This window comes from Bos grunniens, chromosome 22 (genome assembly GCF_055505025.1).
Source record: "Bos grunniens cultivar Pamir isolate PY7600 chromosome 22, Bosgru_T2T1.0, whole genome shotgun sequence".
In the NCBI taxonomy this organism is placed as follows: Eukaryota; Metazoa; Chordata; class Mammalia; order Artiodactyla; family Bovidae; genus Bos; species Bos grunniens.
Genome location: NC_141186.1, coordinates 38,130,364 through 38,151,095, shown reverse-complemented (window position 1 = coordinate 38,151,095; position 20,732 = coordinate 38,130,364). Strand labels below are relative to the sequence as shown.

Below are 20,732 nucleotides of genomic sequence, written 5' to 3'. Positions count from 1 at the left end.
GCCGGTTGCATAAGAATGTAAATACGCTTAGTGCCACTAAACTGTACGTTGTAAATTATTAACATGGTGAATTTTATGTTAGTGCATTTTACCATAATTTTATAAAATAAAAACATACCTCCGTAGATAACTAATGAGAACCTACTGTAGAGCACAGGAGACTCTACTCAGTGCTCTGTGGTGACTAAATGGGAAGGAAATCCAAAAAAAGAGGGGATATATGTATACACAGCTAATTCACTTTGCTGTACATCAAAAACTAGCACAACATTGTAGAGCAGCTATACTGCAGTAACATTTTTTAAAGAAATAAGTGAGATAGATTAAATTTTAAAATAAATAAAAATGTACCTTGCACCATATCAACAACATAGTAAAGACTCATTAAATGATAGAGTACAGAGATGGAATGTAAAATTAATAGCAGAACCACCTGTGTTTCTTGTCTATAATTATGGCTAACAAAAGAAGATCTGGCTATAGAAGTAGGTCTCTCAGTTTTTTTGTACCAGCTTGGCAAATTCAACCAAGAAAAAGGAGGGTGTCAAAGGCTGCAATGATTTTTCCATCTCAAAGTTAGATTGCTATTGCCTGGTTACATAACACACTGTCTCAGCAGGAAAGAAAGTAAGTTGCTGGTCTCCTTTTACTGCAGAAAAAAGAACAGAGCTAGCTATAGAATAACAGAATTGGATTAGGCCTTGAAAAAAAATCAATATCTGTTATCCCAGTGCCCGGGGCCTAACTCTGTAGTTTATTTAACAGAGTTTGTGACAACAAAATTGAAGAAGAACTCAGTAAACTAAATTATTCCCATCAAGTTCCTATTGAAAAGGAAAGGAGCATCTTTACTAACAGAATTGATGACACATTTAGTTGAAGGAGTAAGTTCTTAAGAATGAAAGTATTCTTGCCTAGTGGGAGAAGTGACAGTGCTCGAAGATAAGAGCTGAGCACCAGCACTCAATGCCAATGTTCCCTTAGCTGGGGGGACCGCAGTGGTGTGTGAATAAAGAGTACCATCAATGCCTTTCTCAATAGTGGCTGCAAACAGAGGCAATCCAAGTCTCCTGAACTTCATCTTTCTCGAATAACTCATTTACCAAACATTTTAATGAACGTTATTAGAGTAGAATTTTATTTATGTATACAGCCAGGTGACTCCCTCCCAGATCAAGATATTAAATAATTTCATTATCCCTGAAAGTCCCCTCAAGCTATTTCACAATCACTGTCCCTTTCAGAGGATAGCCACTATTTTATGTTTTAAATAAACAGTTATCTATTTTTTAACTTTTATATTTTTGTATAATTTTAATTATAATTACCATTTAATCATTAATTACCATTTAATTATTATATTATTTATTTAATAAATTTTTAAATAATAAATTTAAATAATTTTTAAATAATAAATATTTAATAATATTAATTATTATTTATTAATCATTATATTATTGTAGTAATTAATTATTATGTTATAATAATATAGTATTAATTATTATAATTATTATAGTTAATTTTGTATAATTTTTAAAGGCCACTTTACATTTATAGTTATTACAAAATCTCGGCTATATTCCCCCTGTTGTACAGCACATCCTTGAGCCAGTCTTACTGCCATTAGTTTGTGCCTCCCACTCCCCCACGCATATATTTTAACTTCTGTCACCATAGATTTGTTTTTCTTGTTCTTGAGCGTCATACAAATGGAATCCTACAGCATATATGTTCTTTTTGTGTCTTGCTTCTTTATTCAGTATGTGGTTCTTGTGCATATTTGTAGTTTGTTCTCTTTTTATTAATGAGTAGTATTCCAAAGAAGAAAACCCAGTAGCCAGTAAGCACTCAGTATTATTAGTCATCAAGGAAATGCAAATTGAAAGTTGCGAAAGAAATAAATTTTAAAAAGACTGGCTATGCCAGGTGTTGTTGAGGATGTAGAAAAACCAAAACTCTTGGTGGTGGAAGTATAAAAGGAAACAATTTCTTTGGAAAAGTATTGGGTAGTTTCTAAGAAAATTAAACATAATCTACCCTATGACTAGGAATTCCACTCATATACCTGGAGGAATGAGAGTGTATGTGCACAAAAATACTCTTATAAAAATGTTTATGGCAGCTTTATTTATAATGGTCCAAGACTGGAAACAACCCAGATACTCATCAGTTGGACACATTGTGATATACACTGATGAATCATTTTTAAGGGCCTAATTTGCCTAAGTGCAAAACACACTCTGTCTTTGTCACTTTTTCTTTCAGTGGGCTTGACACCCTCTCCCTGGGGATTTCATTTGATTCTCAGGTTCCTGAGAATGAAGCAAGGAGGGAGCAAGTAACACTGTGGACCTCCCAGTACCAGATACCTGGTACTGCTGCTTTCCCCAGCAGACATCACATTCCAGATTCTGGGTCACACAGTCATCAAGAGATGTCCAATTTCATAAACATTTCCTGAACACGATACTAGACCCTGAGAGGTAGATACAAAGATAATTAAGACATAGTCCCTGTCCAGGGAAGCGTGATGGGGAGCATGATTCCAGTTCTTATTAGCTGTGTGCTCTCAGCAAGCCCTGATCTCCTCATCCATGTAAGGCACTGCACAATGCAAGCCATAATCTGCCAAAGAACGTTCTAAGAGATGCATTTAGTGAGGAGGAGAAACATCAACTAATTACAAAGACCATTAGAGACATTTGAATAGAGGTAAACTGAGCTTTGGGGATACAGAGAGAAAGAAGCTAATATGTGCTAGAAAATTCTGGTAATATGTCTTATAGGATTTATAGAGAGTTGGGTGTCAGCTCAGGAAATAAGATCTGCAGCTCTAACATTAATGATGAAATAATACAGTGAGAGGCAACATGATATAATAAAAAGAACATCAAGATTGAAACCCTCCTGCCTTAAGTTTGAATCTAAGCCCATCCATTTATTAACCAGAGGATTTTGGACAAGTCATTTAACCCCTCTAAGCTTCAATTCTGTCACTTATAAATGATGACAATTCCTATTCCTAACGGTGATTGAGGATAAAAAATGTATTTATCACACACTTAAGGCAATACCAGTTACTCACTACACAAATTTTAACAGTCACATTAACTAAGTGAGAAATTAAGGTCCCACACACTGCTCTTCCTGGAGTGAGGCTTTGGGTTCTTTTCAAAACGGCAACAGCAATGACCACCCTGGGGCATTTGCTTATTGTCATGACTTTTACAGTGATTATGAGACTCAGGGACTCTAGCAGCCCGTTCAGCCAGGAAAACGCACACCTGAATAAAAAATGTGTGTGCTCCAAGAGGTTCTGAAACTCCACAGAATGTAATCCCTGGAGTTGCTGAACTTCCAGAGCCCCCAGTGAAGAAGTGACCCCCTGAAAAGACCATAAGCTGAACCATCCAAGGCAAATGTCTTAGAACCTGACTTCCATGACTTCCTATTTAATTGGGGCTCAATAAGGAACAGGAGAATGGAACAAAGTGTGAGAGCAAACCTGGTTTAAAAAAACAAAAAAAACAACACTCTCCTGTGATTACATTTTTTCTCACTCAGGGAGTTTACCAAACATCAGCACCATTTATAAACTGCTGATCTGCTGACCCAGCCGCTGAGCCCCGTGGCCATAGCCATCAGGCAGGTGGTCTGGTGCGCCACTCATTAAGTCCTCATGGAGTCGTTTGTCAAACTCCTGCTTACCAGCCACACTTTTCCTTTCTTCGAGCTGTACCTACTTCCACACACTCAAATGCCATCCTTGTATGTCAGAGGGTCCAACTGGCCATGGGAAGTTTTGTAAATGTTTTTTTTCTCCAGATGTTTTGACACTATGTGCAAATAGCCTAAATGCTCCACGATATTGTGAGATTCGAGTCAAGGAAAGAAGGTATCTTATCACCTGAACTGTCTGTAGATACTGCTATGTTTTGTTCGTTTTGAGAATCCTAAGTTTGATTCAGTCCCAAGAAGAAAGTTATCAATAAGCCTGATTCCCAGTATTTGGCCCCCATCAGCACCATTACCATGGTCATTGTCATCATGCTTCTTGCCCATTCATTTGCCCTTCCCTCCTATTCCAGTCTCTGCCCTTCTCTCTGCTCCCAGGAAGCTAATTCCTCAGACTCCACCTTCCAGGCTTCCTTCCTACTGGTTTCCTGATTGGTTTGGTCACTGGGAGACAGAGGCTGGAGATGAGAGAGTGGAGTGGGGGGGGCGGGGGGGGCGGGGGGCGGAATATTTCTTCCCCGTTCTCTCCCTGCTTTGCCTGATTTGCAGCCATGGCTGCCTCCCTTCAACCAAGCATTCTGTCCAATGGCCCCTGCTCCAGGATTCTGGCTCTGCCTCGGCTCCATCATCCTGTGTTCCTCTCTTTGCCCCTGTAAGATAAGTGTGGTAAGCCTCCCGTTGTTTCTAGTCTCTGGGTGCCTCGATACCCATGTTTATCTTCCTAACCAAGGCATCCCTTCATGGGTGTCTCTGGTCCTGCCAGGACCATGATGACACATCATCTTCATGCCATCTTCTCTGTGACTATTATTTATGGATTGTTCCTCATGTATCAGACACTGCTCTGTCCAGAAGGTAAGTATTATTTTACAAATGAGGAGATAGACTTAGCCATCTGAAAGATCGTATCCCAGGTAACACAGCTGGTAAGTGGCAGAGTCGGAATTCAAACTGTTCTAGAGTCTCTTTCTAAACCACTGCCAACAGTTCTCCAATACAGTCCACGTCAGAATCTTCCAGCGTGTGTGCTACAAATCCAGATTCTCAGAAACCTTCTCAGAGCTCTCTGCTGAGGAAACCAGCTGTCTGTTTTAATGTGGGCAGTGAAGCTGGCGTGGGGTCATCACCTAAACCAATGGAGCTAATTGCATAGGTTAACTGACAACCAATGGAGCAGGCTGGCATTAAAACTCTGACCAGCATGGGCAGCAGTAATCAGGGAAGCCAATCAAACTCTCTCTCCCTCCGCTCTTTAATTGAAAAATGCTAAGGAAATTAGTCAAGAGGTAGAGGGAACAAGCGGAGAAGGCAATGGCACCCCACTCCAATACTCTTGCCTGGAAAATCCCACAGACGGAGCTGCAGTCCATGGGGTTGCAAAGAGTTGGACACGACTGAGCAACTTCACTTTCACTTTTCACTTTCATGCACTGGAGAAGGAAATGGCAACCCACTCCAGTGTTCTTGCTTGGAGAATCCCAGGGACGGGGAAGCCTGGTGGGCTGCTGTCTATGGGGTCGCACAGAGTCAGACATGACTGAAGCAACTTAGCAGCAGCAGCAGCAGCAGAGGAACAAGAGAGAAAAAAAAAACCATAACGAGAAACAGGCAGTGAGTGAGTGGCATGGCCATATGGTGGAGCAGTGACTAGTGATGCAGTAATGACAGCAGTGTCCCTGGAGCCAAGTGGAAGCCGTAATAATGACTATTCTTAGCCTCTTTTGAGATCTAACTCCTCTCACCCATCAACTTACCAGTGATCTCAGTAATTGCTGGTCATGTCTTCCCTGACCCAGATTCATTTGACTGAGTTGACATCCCCCAGCTTTTACAGAAGGAGCTCTAAGCTAACACAAGTGAAATAGCCTTCCTACTGAGCTTCCTGAATTGACTTTGTTCGTTTCTCTAAACCATTATGCACAATGAAGCCAGAATGATGTGTCCAAAATGTAAATCTAAATTTATCAGCTTCTTTGCTTAAAGCTCACAAAAGGTTTCCTAGTCTCTTGACATAAGGTGAAAATTCCCTACCGTAATCTGTCACTTCCTATGTAATCTAGCAACCATGCCTTCTCTTCATCCTTACCTGGAGCCTCTCTCCCTGTCAGCTTCTTTGGTACAGCCACTGTGGCATTTGTTCAGTCCTTCCGGATCACCACCATGGTTCCTGCCAATGGGTTTAGCACAGGCTCCCCCGTCTGTCTATAGCGCGGATCCCCTGCCCTTTCACCTACTTCACTCCTACTTGTGCTGTACTTAGTCGCTCAGTCGTGTCCAACTCTGTCTATGGGGATTCTCCAGGCCAAAATACTGGAGTGAGTTACCATGTCCTCCTCCTCACTCCTACTTGGCATCAACCATCAATTCCTCAGGGCTGCCTCCCTGACTTTCCTGACTGATGCCAATCTCACAGAATCCCAGATGCACAGTAATGTCATATGTGTGACTTCTTGTGTGTTACCTGGTTAATATCAGTCTTTCCCACTAAGCTCCCTGAGATCAAGATCCATGTCTGAATTTTCTCATTATTGGGTCCCCAGGACCTTGCAGGGTGGCTGGCCCACTGCAGGCACTCAAATATTTGTTGACTGCATGCATGGTTTAATGTCTGTCAACAAATAAACAATAGAATACAGCTCTTCTACAGGAGCCACTGTTTAGTTGTCATGGAGTGAATGACACTGGCGACAGTGGCCAAGCAACTGTTGCTTAGGAAGGGCCAACACACAACAGGAGACCAGAGTATGTGTGGCTGCGTGCACAGTACTCAGGACCAAGCACTCCGCTTGGAAGGGGAGCCCAATCCTCCTGCAGCCCTATCATCTACTTTAGCATCTAAGAACATGCCCAAAAGGTCAGTTGACTCTGCTTTATTGAGTTTCACTTAGGCTTGCAGGTATATTTCCAAAGAGTTATGTCCATGATGTGGTAGCCAAGATCGTGCAAGCGTGGTGCTTATTACCCACTTCAATACATCTGTAAATTGAGTTGGAAAATTAAAGAGAACAAATTTGCAGTGTTGATTGCAAACTGAAAAGGTGATAAAATTAACACATGTCTTTGATTGCCTCTTGGAAAACATTCGTAAATCAAAACTGGTAATGATTTTGCTGTATGACATATTGTTTCAAGTATCCATGAGAGAAGGAAATGATTTCAGATCATTCAAATATATAGAATTATGGGTAATAAATGAAAAAATATCTTCCTTATGTAATTCCCTTAGGGAACCCACTTTGGTTGAAAAAAATTTTGAACACTTAATAGGTGCTAGGTATTCCACAGGGCCAAGGGTAGAAGATATGGAGAATCTGCAGAACTCTTGTTTTCAAGGGCCTCAGAAGGCAATGGCACCCTACTCCAGTACTCTTGCCTGGAAAACCCCATGGACGGAGGAGCCTGGTGGGCTGCAGTCCATGGGGTCGCTAAGAGTCAGACACGACTGAGCGACTTCACTTTCACTTTTCACTTTCACGCATTGGAGGAGGAAATGGCAACCCACTCCAGTATTCTTGCCTGGAGAATCCCAGGGACGGGGGAGCCTGGTGGGCTGCCATCTATGGGGTCGCATAAGGTCGGACATAACTGAAGCGACTTAGCAGCAGCAGCAGCAGCAGCACAGACTTATGGAGGAGATCTTGACAAAAAAAAAAATAATAACAACACGAGCCATATTGCAAGTGTATGTTGTACAAAGTATACATAGAATGAAGGTCACATATCTTATGAAGGGGATAATGATGGTGCAGAGTTTTTAGAAAATCAAGAGTAGAAAATCTTGGAGGGTCTTCTCTAGTGGTCCAGTGGTTGAGACTTTGCCTTTCAATGCAGGGGGTGCCAGTTTGACCCGTGCTCAGGGGGCTAAAAGCCCACAAGTCTTGTGGCCCAAAAAACCAAAACATAAAATAGAAATGATATTATAACCAATTCAATAAAGACTTTAAAAATTCTCCACAGTAAAATAAATTATAAAAAAAAGAAGAGTATCTCGTAGAGAAGACCATAAAAATTCCAGGATATTAGAGTCCAGCTTCCTAACTTTATAAGTCAGAAAATTGAGGCCCCAAGGGTCACAGTCTCTTGACTACTTACTGCCAAATTCCTTTCAAACCCTTAAGTTTTACAGAAAAGAAGTTATATATATTTTTTTCTTTTTCATGTGACTGTTCAGAGTAGGGATTCCAAGTCTGTGGCAGTTTTACTCCATGCCACCATGTAGGGCCCCAGGCTGATGTGGCTTCAAGATGAGGCTTCCAAGGTGCGCCTGATAATTTCTGTGTTAATTGGCTAGAAACAGGAAAGGGCACAGAAGAGCCTGAATAGAAGGTGGTCAGTTCTCTTTTTCCATCAGAGGGCATTTGCTCACATGTTTACAAGACTACACAAAAGACTAGGCTATGTAGGCCAGCCATCGCCAAGTACTTCTTAACCATGTGACAGGGGAGAAAGGATTTTGAAAGACAGGCAGGTGCTTCGTCAGAATATTCAGTGCAAATTTACTGAAAATAATCTTTAAATCATTGTATTACCTTACTTTTGATGCTGATATCAATACCCAAGCTCCCTGAATCATTATGTTTCTTTTGTTTTGTTGGCAGCATTTCAATATCCAAACAGCTGGCTTCAATAAAAGGTAAGGCCTGGGGTGATGGAGATGTATGTGTTGCTTCTCTACCAAGAGAGCATGCCAAGGGTTAAAAATAATAGGGCAGTGATATAAGAAAACTTACAGATAAAGCATGAAACATTTATAATGTCCTTTTTAAACATTTGGGAACTGAGGTCCAGTGACAGGAATTAACTCACCCAAATTTAAAGGCTGAGCTATAATAGGTACATGGATCCCTGACTCCTAATTTAGTGTTCATCCCACGTGGCCACATGGCCCTCCATAGGTGGCGTCCGCAGTGTGTCCAGAGCAAGACCATCAGCCTCTGATGCATGAATGTTCAGTGGTACTCAGGACAAAGTCAATCCCCAACTGCCTCTGTTGATTGAGCAAAATATAGTGTGCCAAACTCCTGAGGTGTAAACATTTGCCTTTAGAATTTCACTTTATCGGTAAACTATCTTTAGAGAGAACAATATTGTCATGGAAATAACAATGAAAGAAAAGATGCATTCATAGAGTTGGATCATTATCTTATTCCAAAACATGTGGCTTGTTTACAGAATAACAAATACAGCTGGATCCCACTATATTGTAGTTATTTTCCCTCTTAGATGGCTGTTCTATTTTTCCAAAGGAGACACTTAATATTTTTATTTAAATAAATCTTCATCTTGACAAAAATATTGTTTTTACACCATTGTAGCACAAGTTATCCATGATTTCTGTTTCACAACTTCAGGCACTTTGATAATTGTCAGTGACAAAATATCATGTCCATGACATGATGAATGTACTTGACATTTCTCACATAACAACCCGCTCTGGGAGATTGAGGGGGGATCATAATTCTATCATCCACACTGCCCTCCAACACACACTCACACACATACACACACATACACACACATCATTCCTAGTATCAGACTCCTTACATTAGACCATTGGGTCACATTTATTCTCATGCTTTAAGAAAACACAGGATAAATAGGGTTCATCTTGCCAGAATTTGTTTTATTCATTGGTAATTTTAAGTTTTATTCGGGGAAATAAGACAGGGCTAGATCATGGAATAGAAGTCAGCACCAATCCACATTTTCTCTTCCTGCTACTTATGCCCTTGACCTTTTGGGGGAGGTAGATGGAATGACAGTTGAACACATATTTGCCTCTAGCATCCAAAATAGATTTAGAGGCGAAAATTTGAGAAGTGCTTGAGTATTGGGAAAACTATTGATCTGGCAAGAAAAGAACAGAGATCAGTTTTTGGTTCTCCCATATACAACTGATGCAAACTTAAACAAGCCACTTTTCTCCTGTAGATCTTCTTCATTTGCAAAATAATAGTAGGAGTTCTAAACTAAGGTCATTCTGACCCCTTGTAGAAATGAGAGTTGTGTTTCTACTACACTAAAATATCAGGAACTCACTAAATGAAATATTTCATGTTTAGGGTTCCACATTCCAGAGCAGCTGAGGCTAAAGAGGCAGGGATGGTTCTCAAGTTCAAGTCAGTTCAGTCCAGCACACATGTGCTAAGGCCTACAACATGCTAGGGCCTGGGAATGAATGCAAAGATAAATAAGATGCAATGACTGCCCTCAGGGAACATATACTCTAAAGCTGCACTGTCCAATATGATACCCACTAGCCACCTGGATATGGGACACTTGCAATGCAATTAGTTTGAATAGAAGTGTGCTATAAGTGTAAAATACATATCAGATGTAAGAGACTTAGTAGGGAAAAAAGTGTAACATCTGAATACTTTGTTCATGTTGATCACAGGCTGAAGTTATATTTTGACATATTGGGTTAAATAATATATTTTAAAACTAATTTTATCTGTTCTATTGTAATGTTTCTAATGCAGCTACTTAGAAAATTTTTAATTATAATTGGGGCTTGTATTATATGTCTTTTGGACAGCACTGATGTAGAAGGAAATTGAGACCGATGAACAGAGTGTTTCAATGTGAGGGTTCAGACAAGTTTATGTTTAGGGAAGTAGAGCGCAAAGGAGGGGCATGTAGCCCAATTCCAGGGTTTGAGAATACACTGCCTGGAAAACAACGTCTAGAGACTGTATGCATCATGGTGAGGGGCCAGACTGCTGTGTGACCTGAGCAAGCTGCTTAACCTCTCTGTGCTTCAGTTTCCACATGTATAAAGCAGAGATGATACTGGGGCCACCTGAGAGGATGGACAGATGTAAAGATTAAATGAGTCAAATCATATAGGTCCCATAAAGGAGTGGCTGGCGTATAGAGCATGGAATTCATAATCATTCATTACTATTGTCCTTCAGAACTCAAACTCCAGGATTGTTCTTTTAATATTGCTTACTCCTCTCTCCCCAGAACTAGAACAGAGCCTGGCAGTAAGAACTTGTTGGAAAGATAGGGTTATAAGAAACTATGGGCAGATTAGTATCATTAAAGGGTAAAAAGTGAGATAGAAACTAACCGGAGAGATGGACATGCGTGCCTGGTTTAACACCCTCTCCACCACCTCCACTCCAAAGGCAAGAGCTGATAAAAGACGCTAAAAAACAAACGTCGAGCCTTTGCATTTTGAATAGCACTTCACCCTTCACAATATGCTTTCACATATTCGCTCACAACTCCGTGAGGCAGACAGGACAGGAATCAGGAGGCAACATGCTGAGTATTACTAAGGAAAGAACTCAACCATAAAAACAGGAAACCAGAACGCCTTGCAAAGTATCACCAGTATTGGTAGGATAACTGGAGCGCCTTGTTATCTTTTATTTTTAATGTTTTTCTTGTTCTGTTTTTACCACAAGCATATGTTATTTTGCAGTTAGGGGGAAATCCATGCTGTGTTTAAAAGAATGGAGGAGAAGGGAAAGAAGTGGGCTACTCCAGATGGAGTCTCCCTCTCAAATGCAGGCAGACCTGAACTTCATCAGAGGATTGGGAAGTGTCTGGTTTCCACACTCTCTGTGGCGATGCTCTTAGAAGGACTTATTCCAAACTGGCAGATCTTTCTGTGGCCTTTGAAGGCAGACAGACTTTGAAATCTTGCCCCTGCCACTCCTGAGCAGTGTGACCTTAGATTCTTAATCTCTCCATGTGTCAGTGTCCAATAAGCAAAATTGAGACGCAAATAGCACCTACCTTTCTGGCTTACAAAGCATTAAATAAGATTATGTTAGAAAGACATCTGGCACATAGTAAACAAGAAAAGTGCCCATCATTATTTTCAAGCTCACTCACAGCTTGGAAATTCACCCACTGCCTGCCAGAAGGGCACATTCAGGAGAGGAAGAGGTTATTGTGTCCCCTGGGAAGTCTCAGACCCAGTAGAACAGCTCGTTTTAAAGCCCTCTCTAGTTATTATGAGTTATTAATAAAAAACTCAACTGGCAAAAATTACAGAAGGGATATTTACCTCTTAAGGAATTCAGATATTTCCTCTAAACAATTTGTTTGTTAAAAATAAGACTATTTATACACAGAGTTTATTTTTTAGCCACTTAAATTCAAGGTTACCATCATCCAGCTCCCCACCCACTCAAACACATACACCTCTGCTGAGGAAATGCAGACATGAGCTACAAGAAATATGCCATCTCCTTTGTGTGTTGATGAGCAGGAAAATCTTGGGTAACTGAGGACAATCTGAGTTTTAAATACGGGTTTCAAGATGTGGCAGAAGTGAAGGGAAGAGGTGAATAAGGATAGGAGGAGAACGAGCTCAACATAGAGCCCAAAGACACAGAGAACTTTCTGAGGCTGGAATAGTAGGCTAGATGAAGGGCCAGCCACTGGATGAGCAGACAGAAGCCGTAGGTCAGAATGAGACTGAGGATCAGAAGCCAAAGAGGAAATCAAGGCAGAAGAGGCTGAGGATACAGATTCCACAGACATTTATTGAATAAATATTTGTGAAGCACTTCCTGTATGCTAGGCACTTCTCTGAGTGCTGAAGATTCCACAGGCAAAACATCCCTGTCTTCACGAAGCTTATGTTTTCAACATGAAATCAGATCCAAGCCCTGTCACTTGGTCGTGTATCCTCAGCAAGATCAGATCCTGTCTTCATCTATAAAATGGTATAATGAATGGAAAGACATACTGTGTTCATGGGTTGGAAGTGTCAACCACATGAAGATATCAGTTCTCCCCAAGTTGCTCTCTAAGTTCAATGAAATACCACAATATTCAGGTTTTTTAGAAAACAGATAAGCTTATTCTAAACTTTATGTGAAAAAGAGAAAGCCCTAAAATAGCCAAAATAATTTTGGAAGAGAAGACAGTGGGAGGAATCTTCAGTGTCAAGGCTTACAAGATAGCTACAGGAATCAAAATAGTATGAGGCTGACAGAGGAATAAATACATAGTTAAGTGAAACAGAATAAGGGACCTAGAAATTGACTCACGCTAATATGCTCAACTGATTGTCGACCAAAATGCAAAAATAATTCAACAAAGTAAGGATAGAGTTTTAATTTAAGAGTTGGTACTGAAACAATTGGTCATCCACAGGTTACAAAAATACACCGCTACCCAAGTCTCATATCTTACACACAAATTAACTGAACATGGATCATGGATTTAAACGTAGAACACAAAATTATACACTGTTTAATTATACCTAGGGCAAAAATCTTTCATAAGAGGAAAAATTGATAAATTTGTCTTGATAAAAATGAAAAAACTTCTTCACAAAAGACTCCATTGGAGAATAAAAACAATATAATGACAGGGAGAAAATATTTGCATATCACATATCCTAAAAAAGACTTGTGTCCTGAAACATTTAAAACTCTCCAACCTCAAAAAAAAAGGTTTTAATTCATTTAGAAAGTGAGTAAAATCCATGAACAGATCTGAACAGATAAATGTTTCACTGAGGAAGATATACAGATGGCAAATAAGCACATGAAAAGACGTTCAGCATCATTAGCCATTAGGAAATACAATTTAAAACCACAGTGAGATGTCACTATGCACATATCAGCATGGCTAAAATAGTAAATAGTGACAACCCTGAATGCTGGCCAAGATAAAGGAAAGCTGGATCTCTCATACACTGCTGTGTGTGTGCTCAGTCGCTCCGTTTTGTCTGACTCTTTGTGACCACATGCGTTATATATAGACCACCAGACTCCTCTGTCCATGGGGATTCTCCAGGGGATCTTCCCAACCCAGGGATCAAGGCCAGGTCTCCCAACATTGCAGGTGGATTCTTTACCATCTGAGCTACCAGGGAAGCCCATTGGCCTGTAAAATGGTATAGCCACTATGGAAAACAGTTTATGGTTCTTAAAAACAAGAAATGGGCCTATTGTATAACCCAGCAATTGTATTCTTGGGCATTTTTTCCAAGGAAGTAGAAATCATATCTATATAGAAACTTGCATACAAATGTTCTTACAAGCTTTATTTATAATAGCCAAAAACTGTAAATATCCAAGATATTCTGCAGTTGAGGCCAACACCTTGATTTAGAATGCTTTGGCAGATGTTTATGGACAGAAATTGTAGCCTCACCATTTGGTCTGAGTTCTGTTCAGAGATACAGTAAAAACTGAGAAGGTCCACACACGCTTTCCCTACACCCATTCCTCTTAACTGTTGTCCTTCCATTTAACTTTAACCGGAAAAAAAAAAAAAACCTAAAATTTTCAATGCCTTCTCTTTAACCATTGAAGAAAATCCTGATTCCTTTCCATCACCTAGGAGTTCAGCATGGTCTAGCCCCTACCCACTTTTCTAATCAAACACTTTCAGCTTCTAGACTCCAGTCACAACTGTTCTTTCAGCTCCTCCAGTGTGCCATACTCCTGACCTGAGCCTTCACATATGGGGCTTCCTGAGCCTGGACTCTGAACACCACCCTTATCTCAGGCTGATCCATTCCACCCTTTATTGACAGGTCCTTCCTCTCATATTAGTCTTAGCTTAAATAATAATCTACCTAGAGATGCCTCCAAGACCACCTATATATATCAGTACTTTTTCTCCCAGATCCACTCTGTCATTTTCATTTTTTTCTGTCTTTTTACCTTCTTTGCCTCATACATCATGTGTTGTAAATGCGCATCATATATGTGTATATAGAGAAACAATTATCAAAAAATATATATATAAAGCAAACCCATATGTATGCATCCATTATCCTCTTGATTACTGTTTCTTCTCCCACTAGATTATGAGATCAATGAGGGCAGAGGCCACTTCTGATTGTGTCTGAGCAGCTCAGAAATTACCAGGAACACAGTAAGTGCTCCATACAGAAGTCAGTGTTCAGACTGATCATCTTTCTTTGAATCCACAATTGTTGCACATTACCTGGGCAGAAAGCTATTGGATTTTGTTTTTCTCTTCATTTCTTCCTGTTCATTCATTCAACAGTGTTTAATGGCACCTGCAGAGAAGACTTTTGAGAGTCCCTTGGACTGTAACAAGATCAAACCAGTCAATCCTAAAGAAATATAAAAATATATAAAGGATATTAATTGGAAGGACCGATGCTGAAGCTGAAACTCCAATACTTTGGCCACCTGATTCGAAGAACTGACTTATTTGAAAAGACCTTGATGCTGGGAAAGATTGAGGGCAGAAGGAGAAGGGAATGACAGAGGATGAGATGGTTGGATGGTATCACTGACTCGATGGACATGAGTTTGAGTAAACTCCAGGAGTTGGTGATGGACAGGGAGGCCTGGTGTGCTACATTCCATGGGGTTGCAAAGAGTCAGACATGACTGAGCGACTGAACTGAACTGAACTGATGCTGAAGCTGAAGCTCCAATACTTTGGCCACCTGATGCGAAGAGCCGACCCATTGGAAAAGACAATGATGCTAGGAAAGATTGAAGGCAGGAGGAGGAGGGGGCAACAGAGGATGAGATTGTTGGATGGCATCACCAATGCAATGGAGTTTGAGCAAACTCTGAGAGATAGTGAAGGATGGGGAAGCCTGGCGTGCTGCAGTCCATGGGATTACAAAGAGTTGAACATGACTTAGCGACTGAGCAACAACTACATAGCAGGCATTTTTGCTGGTCACTGGGAGTATAGTGATTTTTAAAAAATGTGATCTGTGGCCTCAGGAGCTTGCATTTCAGTTTGAGAGAAAGATGATCAAACATGCAGTAAGTATAAAGTGGCAGAAGTTCTATAATAGAGGATGTACCAAGGGCTGAGGGAACAGAGAGGCTAAGAGTTTTCTTCAGTGAACCTTGAGTAGTTCTCAGGTGTCACTGTGTGTTCCCCACTGGAAAGGACTGAGTTAGCAGCACACTTTAAACCAGAGAAGCCAGCTGGGAAGATCACTGTGACTGAGGCCGTGATTCAAAGAGATCCCTCATCTATCGTGACATCAGAGGACTTGTCCTGGATGTCATTCTCCTTTACCACACTGGCCTGTGTGATGCTCTGACACAGAATATAAACTCCACAAGAGAAGGACTTTGTCTTACTCAGTGAAGTGTCTTAATGCCAGGGACTGAGCCAAGCACATAGTAGGTGCTCTGTAAATATTTGTTGACTAAATGAAATCACACATCAGAAAACCAAGGCTTAGAGAGGTCAGGTGTTTTCCCAAGGTCATATGGCAAGCAGGGGCTAAATCTCATCCTGATTCTACTAATTTTATTTGCTACTGAAGGGACTTTGGTTTTCCATTGTTTAAAGGTCCAGGATCAAACACTGGATGTGTTCCACCCTCAGATAGGTGGCAAAAAGCCAAAGGTCAGGATCACATTGACACACACCTTCCAGCGCTGTTCCCCAGGTTCCCCTGGAAGGAGGAACCTGATGGCTGGGAGGGTCAATTCTAACCTAGGCTACACGGTTGTACATTTCTTCTCTCACAGCTCTACGCAAGGGCTCAGATCTGGAAAAAGCCATCGCCACCGCCGCTCTGGTTTTCAGAAACTCTTCTGACCCTGATGGTAAACTCGGAAAAGCTTCTGCCAAAAATCTGCTGCAAACCCAGTTTAAGAATTTCACAGAGGTAAGACAATTAACAGGCACCAAGAAATGTGAGCCACACCATAACAGCTGGCATGAAAGAGTAAAACAGAGGGACTATTTTGGGCTTGGTGGTCAAAAAAAGACCTCCTGGAAAATTAAGGTATAGTTGTGATCTGAAAAATGAGATTAAGAGTGATCTAGGGGTGAGGGCTGGTGGGGAGTGGTGGCATTCCAAGTAGGGAATCTGATGTAAAGCATGTCAGAGACATTTGAGGTCCAATAAGTATTAGTGAAAAGCGGGAGGGAAGTAAAAGCAGTGAGGGAGGAAGCCAGGCAGGTGGTAAGAAGCCGTGTCTTACAGAGGCATAGCCTGTGGGCAGGAGGAAGCCAGGGATGGTTTCTTAATTCCCGAGGAAGAAATTACACCAGCTGCAGTAGGAAATGAGACTCCATGAGGGTGGGGAGTGAGGCAAAGAAGAGAGGAACTGTGGGGAAGGAATGCAAATACAAGAAGACGTTGGTTTGGGCTAAGGTGGCAAGTATAAGGGGCCTTTGGAAGGTGGAATGAACAGGATCTGCTGTGACCGTTGAAGAACAGGAGGGAGCAAATAATGATATGTCAGTTCTGACTGTGGGAAGAAATGGGTGGTGGATCCGTTTTCAGAGAAGAGAAAGACTGGAGAAGAATCAGATTGGAGGTGGGGTGGGAGATGGGGGCAGGTGATGAGTTCTGTCAGCTTGTGTCAAGCTTAAGGTGTCCTTGAAACTTTAAAGTTGATAAATTCAGACAGCAATAGGATATGTGAGCAGAATGGTCAGAATAGAGAGATCTGGATTAAGCGAGTGACCAGAGGGAGGGACCTAAATGCTCTAGAGGCATCTTTCTCAAACCTCAGTCACTTGATGCTATCTTCAGTACTTTTTTTAAAAAGTAGTTCTTTATTTATTTGGCTGTACCAGGTCTTAGTAGCAGCATGTGGGATCTAGTTTCCTGACCAGAGATTGAGTCCAGGCCCTCTGCATTGTGAGTGTGGAGTCTTAGCCCCTGGACCACCAGGAAAGTCCCCTATCTTCAAGGTTTTTGCTGTATCTACCTATAGCCTGTATTAAAATTTACTTAGAAGTTTTTAAGTTAACACTCTACTTAAAATTATTTTATAAAGGAACTTGATCACTGTTCTAAATGTAAATTTAGTGAGTGGAAATGGAAGATAGTAAAAAACATAGATGACTGTACATTCTTATCTAATATTTATTTTCACATCACCTAAAATCACGTTATATTCTACCAGCAGTACGTGTTCAAACTTCAGAAAATTGTAGCCTTGGGACAATAGGTAGGAAGAAAAGAGGGCCTCATGCTGAACCTAAACCACCAGCATTTAATGGCAGGCAGAGAGAGAAAAAACTTAAAAGGAAACAGTCTCTCAGGTTCTATGTGTATTCTGAAATACATAAAAGAGAAATATTATAGTTCCTTTAAAATATAAATATGTGTATGGTTTTAGCATACTATAGTTACATAAGGTGCCATTCACTGGGGAGTCTGGGTCAAAGGCACAGCTTCCTAGGATTATTTCCAAAGAGCATGTGTGAAGTGTTTTTTGTTTTTTTGTTTTTTTATTCCACAAAGAAGTGAATTTTTAAAAAGCCTGTTTCATAGAAACAGTGAATATAATGGTGGTTGCCAGGAGCTGGGGGAAAGGGGTGATTTAGGTCAAAGGGTACACATTTCCAGCTATAAGAAGAATAAGTTCTGAAGCTCTAACCCACAGCGTGATGACTCTAGTTAGTAATGAGGTACTGCATACTTGAGAGTCTCTGAGAGTAAGTCTTAAGCATTGTCACCACACACATACACACACGTTAATTCTGTGCGAGGTAATAGATGTGTTAATTATCTTGATGCTGGTAATCATTCCACAATGCATATGTATCAAATCATCACATTGTACACTTTAAATATATACGGTTATATTTGTCATTGTTCCACAATAAAGTAAAAAAAGAGCTTGTGCATGTGTGTGTGTGTGTGAAAGAGAGAGACAGAGACTACCGTGTGAGACACAGAAAAATGACTGAAAAGAAATGTTAATAATAGTTAGCTATCTTTAGGTAATAGGGTAAAGGGTTATTTTTACATTCTTCTGTTTTTTTTTTTTCTGTATGTCCAATATTAAATACGTATTGTTTTTGCAATAATTTTTTTAAAGCTATTTTTTTTTTCAGCCAGAAACATCAGATAATATTTGACAAGAGATTCAAGATTCTGAGGAATCTTTACAGAGAGGGTGGGAGAGAAAATCCTATATCATCAGTTTGCATCAGAGGCCAAAAAAAAAATGACAAATCTCAGAGAGAAAAAGAGCACTGCATGTACTTGGCAAGTCCTCAGTGAGCTTTTGACAAGTGTGAGAATGAGGACCTAGTGGATGAGTCTCATCCTGATGTGATCCACTATCTCTCTGAGAACATCAGAGGAAAAGAATTAAAACCAAAGTTGCCAGGAAAGACATCTCAGACTCGTGCCCCTCAGTGTAGACTAAACCCAGGAAAGGCAGCCGATTCGGGGCTCTCTAGCAGCAGACTAAGCCAGATACAGGGCAATCCCGCCCTCTCCTCCAGAAGAGAGTAGAGACGTATTTCAGGGACTTGAGGGGATTGCTCAGCCCTACCCGCCTCAGTCTCAGTGGTCCCACTGAGCAGTCCTACTGCCAGACACGCAGCGTCATGGCAGAATGCTGTCTTGGACCACCTTCCCTGCTCTGCCCTGCGAGAGTGCCAAAGGCACGTACAGTGAGTGTAAGAGTCTCCGTAACCAACTGGGCTTCCTCCTAAATCCTCACGCAGGGTTCTCTGGGAAACTGAGCTGGACCTTCTGGCTGAGTCCAGGGTCTGAAAGGAACATGTCCTTCCTCATAAACCTAAACATAATTTGGGGGATCTTATTTATCCCCCTATAGTCAGTCAGAGATAATAAAACTGAGCACCTAAATGCACTGCTAAGAAGATCCAAAAGCAAGATGGCAGGTCAAGCCCAAAAAGACTGGACCTCATCAGCTCCGTGCTCTTAAAATGCACAGCAAAAAGAGAGGAGATAGACCTCCAGCAATCTCTGACCTGGGGGCAAACAGTGTGCTTCACACTTGTCAAGGGCTGCTTGCTCTGAGGGAGGCAGACATAGGTCCTTCCACCTTCACTGGCAAGTGTCACCTCTTGAGGAGCAGCCTAGAAAACATGAAAGGTCTTAAGCCTGTGAGAGGAATGTATCATCACTCCTGAAGTGCCTTAGTCATGCTGCAATGACCTTTTTTACAGCCAGCACATGGATGAGGGTTTGGGGTTAAACTAAATGCAGTGGATCAAATGACCTTAATGTTTTTTTATGCCACTTGGGAAGATAATTCACAAGCTGAGCTTGGAACTGAAAAGTTTCTCCATTTATGTGCTTTTCACAGGTTTTCCTTCAATCTCTTTCTGAGGTTTGATGAACTTTGGTTTGATTTATGATCAAGCTAAGTGCTAAACAATCTTTCAAAGCACATACTTTCTTTTAGCATATTTTACTCCATTTTTCTGGATAATCAAACTCTGTAGATCACATAGTGGATACCTCCAATGACAAAGGGATTGTAATTTGAAAATCAGAAAGCATAACAGTAACTGTATTTGTAGAGAGGTAGTATAGCTTTGGTTGGAGAAGGAAATGGCAACCCACTCCAGTGTTCTTGCTTGGAGAATCCCAGGGACAGGGGAGCCTGGTGGGCTGCCGTCTATGGGGTCACACAGAGTCGGACATGACTGAAGCAACTTAGCAGCAGCAGTATAGCTTTGGAGAAGGAAATGACAACCCACTCCAGTGTATCTTGCCTGGAAAATCCCAGGGACGGCGGAGCCTGGGTGGGCTGCCGTTTATGGGGTCACACAGAGTCGGACACGACTGAAGCAACTTAGCAGTAGCAGCAGTATAGCTTAGCGGTTGAGTGAGGACTCCAGAATCAGGTAGCCAATGCAATGAATCCTGGTTCCACGCTCATAGCTATCTGTGATGATGTGGTGTTAGTTGCTCAGTCATGTCTGACTCTTCATGACCCCATGGACTGCAGCCTGCCAGGCTGTTCATCCATGAATTTCTCCAGGCAAGAATACTGTAGTGGATAGCCATTCACTTCTCCAGGGGATCTTCCTGACACAGGGATTGAACCTAGGTCTCCTGTGTTGCAGGCAGATTCTATTACCATCTGAGCCACCAGGGAAGTTTGGGGCAAATTACTTTATTCTCACTGAGTCTCTGGCCTTCCACTGTAGAGTGGGAAAATAATGTGTATTCAATAAGGTCACTGTGAGCACTCAGATAACCCATGAAAAGATGTAACACATTGCTTGACTAGTAGGGCTGGTAGCAACTTGACATGTTAATAACATGTTTACTATTGCTT

General features: G+C 41.2%; 1 protein-coding gene across 3 annotated transcripts in view; it reads left to right on the top strand.

The window, feature by feature from the left end:
* The first annotated feature begins 6,395 nt into the window (after nt 1-6,395).
* SNTN (sentan, cilia apical structure protein) overlaps nt 6,396-20,732 on the top strand; it is a 46,476-nt gene continuing 32,139 nt past the window's right edge. For all 3 annotated transcript variants that reach the window (XR_015151424.1, XR_015151423.1, XM_086367061.1), the window contains exons 1-3: nt 6,396-6,589; nt 8,334-8,368; nt 16,194-16,333. Coding sequence is in view for 1 of the 3 variants with exons in the window: in XM_086367061.1 (XP_086223187.1) it covers nt 6,411-6,589; nt 8,334-8,368; nt 16,194-16,333 (354 nt within the window). In the remaining 2 variants the exon portion in view is untranslated. The remainder of the gene's footprint in view (nt 6,590-8,333; nt 8,369-16,193; nt 16,334-20,732) is intronic.